The sequence below is a fragment of the Tripterygium wilfordii genome, chromosome 14 (assembly GCF_013401445.1).
Source record: "Tripterygium wilfordii isolate XIE 37 chromosome 14, ASM1340144v1, whole genome shotgun sequence".
NCBI classification, from domain to species: Eukaryota; Viridiplantae; Streptophyta; class Magnoliopsida; order Celastrales; family Celastraceae; genus Tripterygium; species Tripterygium wilfordii.
Window position 1 is genome coordinate 724322 of NC_052245.1, and position 7184 is coordinate 731505.

The following is a 7184-nucleotide window of genomic DNA, read 5'->3' on the forward strand; positions in this document are numbered from 1 at the left end:
GAAGTGCTGTGGATGAAACAGCAATGCGTGGTAAGCAGTGGATAACAACCTAGTAAATGAGCCTTGCCGTTAACCACGGTAAGTCCGTCACGAGTGGCCCAGTGGGCCTGCCAATTTTCTTTAAAAACAAAATTTGACGCCGATGCGTAAATTTTTTAGATTATTTTCATTGAAATAATATTTTTGACAACCAATTATGTGTGATCGTGTTAAGACTTTTATTATCTCAAATCAGATTGACACAACCCAACCGAATGACATATTGTTAGGTGTAAAATACCCCTCTTTTTTTGGGCTTAAAGTTGTATTTTTCTGGGTTGATTAGTGCAAAATACTACCCACATTGGTGTTTTTATGCACAGGCACTGACGGAGACTAAATTCATTACTGGATAGAAATTGTAACATGTTTTGCAACTTATCGTGGCCGTAGAACGCGAGAATCAGTCTGCACATTTAAGTTGCTAATGTGGCAAATACAGCTGGGCCAACTTAGGGTTTTAAAGCTATATAAAAGGGCTCATGTGCTGGAGACGAGGACGCTGCAGTGGGTGAAAACAGAAACCTAATTTGGATAAAGAGTGACGACAAAAAGGAGGAGAGGAGACACATCAAGCTTCGACAAATCTCAATTCTCCCATTGATTCGAATATTGTTAATGAGTATCTTTATGGTTTTTATTATGACTATGTGTAGCTAAACTCTTTTCTAGCTAGGGTTTGGTAATTCTTCTACCATAAACCTTGTGCACAGATTTAATTGACAATCAGACTAAGTTTAATTCTTTGTTCTCTGGATTGATTGTTTATTTCCTATTGTTATGCATGCCTGATCAACATCATAATTTTAGGAATTGTTAGTTAAACATATTCGGCTGACCATGACCCGGTGTTTAACGAAGTAACAAGAACTTGCGTAAGATCCAAGTTTTGGGAACATAGGATATAATTGATTGGGTAATAGACCATTATCCTAGATTGTGCAATTGTCGATTTCCTAGTGCTTATGCTTGTCTTAGGAAACTCTTAGGATAGACCAACCAAGACTCCTTTGATAAGAAAAGATCTTGCAACTGGACCAAAGTCAGGATCGTTGTTTAGGGAAATCCAATTGACTGCAGCTGGACCAAGGCCTTTCAATTGACATTGTTAGACTTTTAAATTGTGTGATTGCATATTAATCTGTGTGCACAGGTAGAGGTAGTTGGCAAGCCAAACCCAAGCTAGTTTTCATCCATTGATATTAGTCCTATTTTATTGTTAGTTAATATTAGAAGCATCTGAATTTAATTTACACTATTGTTAGTAGTTATAGTTGGTAATTAATACAGTCCTCGTGGATTCGACCCCATTCACTATTATACTGTCAGTTGGCACGTACACTTGCGAGTGGGATAAACCCATCGGTATTGAGTTGCAAGTATTTCTTGCAATAAAAAGTATCGATCACATATGAGTAAAGGTCAAGCATTTCTCACGTAATTAACGTGTTTTTCCTGAGTACTATGGAGACGACCTAGGAAAACAAATATATGTGTGTGTGGGAGTAGACAATATATGTTGATGTATTTGGGCTAGGATTTATAATGAATTCAAAGTTGAACCAATTACGTTAGGACAAATAACAAATAGCAACTTAACCATGGTTTGATAACCCTCATGGCTGCTCAACTTAATCTGACTTGTTCAAATAATGAAGACAGCTTTCCAGCATTATATATCAACCAATATTTCTATTACGATCGATCATCATCATCGTCCCTTGAAATTCAGTTTATTTTTGCACTATTCTTATTCCAGTTTCTTTAATTAGTCAATGTAAAATACTAAAATGTCATATTGGAGAATCATGTTTGCCTCTCCACAACGACTGGCCCCCAATTGATGATAATCGACAGATCTCTCTATCTATCAGTATATATTGTGGACAATGAACTGGCGTAATTTCGAGTTCAAGTTTTTCTTTTTAGACAAAAAAAAAAAAAAAAGATGAGACGTGACGATCATTTTATCACGAGATCTAGACTTCTGTGGTTCCTATTTAGCACTTGATTATCAGCAAAATTTGGTTGATTAGCTGAAGCAAACTAATCAATTACAAACTTCAAGGATTGGATCTCTTGGGCCGAACAGTAACATTATTGATTGGGCTCATAATATCGGCCCATATGAATGACGGATTGGGCAGGGGCTGTGATCGAAATGGGCCGCCTCATATTCGGGCATTTGTCTTTTTCCGTTTCATTCTTCATTTCTTCTGGCCGGGCTTCTTTTGGGCCTCTTTGTTTTGGGGAGCAGGAGAAGTGAGAAGGCCCAATACTCACCGCTTCAGGGCTTCAGCATACTTGTCTAACGAAAATGACTTATATCCCTAACATTTTTGTCCATAACCGGCCGTAATAGTATTATGTTATCTAATTATATTGAATTTCGTTATTACATTGTCTAATTACATTGACTTGCATTATTACGTTGTCTAATTACATTAACTTTCGCTATTACGTTGTCTAATTACATGTTATGACTTATTATGACTGAATTTGTTAGGAATACGTAGCGCTTCCGCTTGTCTAATCACAAAAACTAGATTTCTAGATTAATTATCGATAATTCTTTTAGGTCATGGGCCCACACGACTTTGTTATTCTTGTACTGTCGTCACTCAGTTGGATTATGTCAATACGATGTAGAATAAATTTTTAGAACACTTCAGAAAAAATTTGAACAACTTGTGTGCTGGTGTAGTTGTATTTTATTCATATGATATAATAATGTAGAAATGATTAATATTAAACGGGAATCTTAATTAAGGCTTTGCAGATTCAACTCATGAATTTGTCTTCTTAATTTAGTTGTTTTGATTTGGACGGATATATATAGCGGTTCTCTTATGCGGTACGAATTTATGGTTTTATTTTACGGTTTCAAATTAAGGTCGTTCGATCAATCCGACGGTTTGAGCAACTCTCTTGTCTCTCTCCTTCACTTCTCTCTCTCGTTAACATCTCTCGATCATCAACGTGATTTCCCACCTCCTCTCAATCGAACTCCCAAATCGCCTCCCAAGACGACCACCTCCGACTGACGCCACCTGCCAAGAAGATCACCTCTGACCACCCCCTCTCAATCGAACTCATTGTGTTCTATCAATGGAGTCTTCACCACATCACGATTTTGAGATCCGTTAGCAGTAAACCTTATCTCTGTTTTCACAATCACGATTTGGGACGGAATCGACCCATTTGAGAAAAATAAATTCGATTTGGGAAGGACAAGGTTGGATTTTGTCAAATCCAAAAATCAACAAAAATCAAGATGATTTTTTGTCAAAGAGGAGAACGTTGGATTTGATGCTCATTTTCTCAATTGGGTCGCCAACTTCGCTTAGTTTGACACTTAAATGTTGAAGCTAGGTGCAGTTTTTGGTTTTGATTCTTATCCCACAAGCTTTGAGGCCAAGGAAGAGTCAGATTGGTAATTTCACTAGGCTTGGAGGCCTTGGATTTGGGCTTCGGGGATGTTGATTTAGGGCTTCCCATTGACCTAATGGAGATGGTCTTCTTGTTGAGTGTCGTTGATCGGAGGTTGTCTTCTGTCGAAGGTGGTCGTCGGTCGGAGATGATCAAGCACAGAAAGAGGCGATGGAGGTGGGAACGAGAGAGAAGTGAACGAGAGTGTGGAGAAAGAAGGAAATTTGTGTCAACCATACGATTCATCTAACGGTCTTTAATTGATACTGTAACTTAATACCGCAATTTGATGCCGCATAAGATAACCGCTGTGTATATATATGTAAATATATATATAATCTATTAGCTTCCATACAAATGATTGGTAGGTATATATATAAAATCTATTAGCTTCCAGACAAATGACTGGTAGGTATCTAATTATCTATGTACACCAAGACTGGTTTATAATTCTCACATGCGGAGGTCTCCGCCTGCAGACGTCCGCAACCTTGTGGTTGTAATAAACCTTGGTTATAAAAAATAAAAAATAAACCTTAAAACAGTGCGGTCACCGGCCACATTGTGAGGTCCTGACATGCCCCTTGATGCCGTAAACAACTATGTCACGCATTTCCGTAGGAGAGAAGGAATACACACATATATATTTGTTCCATATATAGAGTCATATATATATATGGCTACAATTTTAATGTTTATAGTTTGGTACTTGCCTAATAGGTCGTTACGTATAAAATAACATGCTTCACAGTTCACGCAAGGAAACCATGTCATATGTGTGTTTATATTATATATATATATGAAGCTTTATGAAAGATTGTACATGTTGTAAACTCAGCAAAAATGTATATATATACCGGACCAGGCATGGGCGGATACCTTCCATCCATGATTCATGAACACAAGGCCACTGACTTTGAGTCAAATAAAACTCTCTACTAGCTAATCACGTGGGAGAGGGTCCTCTCAGGCTCTGATGTAATTAACGTACGTAAGTGATTTGACTTTTAATAATTAATAATGACTCACTTATGGGGATTAATTATACTTACTTGAGTTGGTTAGTACTTGTGCCACGTAATTAGCAGATTATTATAATACCACCCATTCGTAATCAAATAAACCTTAATATTTGTAAATTTCTAGACAATTACATAGTCGATAGCTACTTCTGCTATGCTTATGGTCAATGTTTATAACTTATCTAATTATTACAAAAGCAAAAAACCAAATTAAATGACAAAATCAGCTTATCACCACAAAATTAGGCCAAGCTTGCCAATCACATCCACACATAACTAATATACACTTTTTTTTTTGTTATGCAAGCGAGGTGGGGGAATCGAATTTGGATAAAAAAAGTCGAGCATATGCTCAATCAATTCGGCTAAGAAGTTGTTGACATATAACTAACGTAAACGCTGATTGGTTCTGGACATATTTACACATAACTAGATAGAAGTATGTACATTTTTGCACCCAAGCAGAAATTTGCATTGGTCAATTGGGGTTTGTAGAACAAAAGTAGTAATGTATTATAGAGTGAGTGGTAGACCCGCCACAAGGGCGTGTTTGGGAGAAGCCATGTTGTGTCTCATATGTTAACCTAGTTGCGCCTTGGATTTATTAAAAAAAAGAGTAAGTGCGCCTTAGATCCCACTAGTACTATTGTGGAATTGTATTGTCCTATGTTCACATGTGAAGTTGTTGACAACAATAATTGATGCCGACAAACTAAAAATAAAAAGGTAATATCGATCAATTGGAAACCACAAGGAAGTAGCTAATTTGCAACTTATAAATAGAGACATTAATATTGGGTATCCAAACAAAATAAACTTTAGAAGAGCAAATTAGAGAGAGAGAGAAATGGAAGTAGTTCAAGTGCTTCACATGAATGGAGGAACAGGAGACATGAGTTATGCAAACAACTCCTTGGTTCAGGTAACTAATTAATCAACCATGCCCATGCTATATATATACATACATAAAAGTGATTTTTGTACAAATTCCTTTTACAAGATGTTACTCATTTACTTGTCCAAACTTGGTTAGCATTAGCATTTCAGCAGTCATATGGATCCAGTGCTTTTTGTTCAAACTATCATAAATATTGAGATGGATACACACGATTTCATATGAATCATGTGGGACTCACAATTTCACATGGATCATGTGCATCCATCTGACCGTTTCGAAGAACCGTAACAAAAACACTGAATTAATCCTTAACATTATCTTTGTTTCATCATTTCCCTGCCTTGGTCCCCCCCCCCCTCCCAATAAAACTAAATTGAATTGGGCATGCAGCAAAAGGTGATTTCCATGACAAAGCCTATCACAGAGGAGGCCATAACAAATCTCTACTGCACAAGTTTCCCAACGACCCTATCAATCGCAGATTTGGGATGTTCTTCAGGACCAAACACTTTCTATGTGGTCTCTGAACTCATCAAAGAAGTCCACAACATCTCCAAAAAGTTAGGGCGCAAATCACCAGAATATCAAGTGTTCTTGAACGACCTTCCTGGCAATGACTTCAACACCATTTTTAGGTCCCTATCCAGCTTCCATGAAAAGTTAGAAAAACATGTTGGACCATGTTTCTTCACAGGTGTGCCAGGCTCCTTCTATGGCAGGATTTTCCCTACCAAAAGTTTGCATTTTGTCCATGCTTCCTACAGCCTCCAATGGCTATCTCAGGTAGCTTTAATTAACTAATCATGTTTAATACTTACTTAACATAGGTAATTTAATTAGCATGAGATAATTAGTGCAATTGTCTATAAATATTAGGTCCCCGAAGGGTTGGAGGGTAACAAAGGGAACATATACATGGCTACTAACAGCCCACAAAACGTCCTAAGAGCTTACTATGACCAGTTCCAGAAAGATTTTTCAATGTTTCTCGAGTGTCGCTCTGTGGAACTAGTGGCAGGAGGACGAATGGTTTTAACCCTTTTAGGCAGAAGAAGTGAAGACCCTTCTAGCAAAGAGTGCTGCTACATCTGGGAACTCCTCGCTATGGCTCTTAATGATATGGTCACTGAGGTATGTATGTTCTTAAATGAATAAATGTGTACAGAGTGAGTTAAACGACACAGTTTAACGTATGCGAATCTGAATAATCAGGGAATTATAGAGGAAGAGAAATTCAACTCCTTCAACATTCCTCAGTACACACCTTCGGCGGGAGAAGTAAAATATGAGGTTGAGAAACAAGGGTGTTTCACGATCGATCGACTAGAGGTTTCTGAAGTGAATTGGGATGCTTATGCCGATGAATATAATCTTGACGAAGGATTTAAGGATGGAGGATACAACGTGGCGAAATGCATGAGAGCGGTGGCTGAACCATTGCTTGTTAGTCAATTTGGGGAAGAGATCATTGACGAGGTGTTTAGCCGGTACAAGGAGATTATTACCGATCGCATGTCTAAGGAGAAGACTGAGTTTGTCAATGTTATTGTCTCCGTCACTAGGAATGCTTGATCCATTTTCGGTACTCGCATTGTTGTCTTGTCTTGGAATTGCTATGTCTAAATAAAAAGGAGTTGAACGTACCAATCCCTTGAATAACAAATGATATGTTGATCGTGCCCTTATGGTCATGCATTAGGTTTTAGTCAATTTATCATGTTATCACGTGAGAAATTTTTATGCGTGTAAGTCTGACGATCCAAATTTAAATTCATATTGAATGTTTAGATCTAAAA

At 37.6% G+C, this 7184-nt stretch overlaps 1 protein-coding gene across 1 annotated transcript; it reads left to right on the plus strand.

Moving 5' to 3' along the window:
- The first annotated feature begins 5294 nt into the window (after positions 1-5294).
- On the plus strand, positions 5295-7184 carry LOC120015627 (S-adenosyl-L-methionine:benzoic acid/salicylic acid carboxyl methyltransferase 3-like). The gene is made up of 4 exons (XM_038868138.1): positions 5295-5412; positions 5779-6171; positions 6265-6519; positions 6601-7184. Exons 1-4 carry the CDS (start codon positions 5338-5340, stop codon positions 6958-6960), a joined length of 1083 nt encoding a protein of 360 aa, XP_038724066.1. The 5' UTR covers positions 5295-5337; the 3' UTR covers positions 6961-7184.

Coding starts and splice junctions, on each gene's coding strand:
- LOC120015627 (XM_038868138.1), top strand. CDS start 5,338: ATGGAAGTAGTTCAAGTGCTTCACATGAATGGAGGAACAGGAGACATG. Junction 5,413..5,778: donor CAAACAACTCCTTGGTTCAG/GTAACTAATTAA, acceptor TTGGGCATGCAG/CAAAAGGTGATTTCCATGAC. Junction 6,520..6,600: donor TTAATGATATGGTCACTGAG/GTATGTATGTTC, acceptor CTGAATAATCAG/GGAATTATAGAGGAAGAGAA.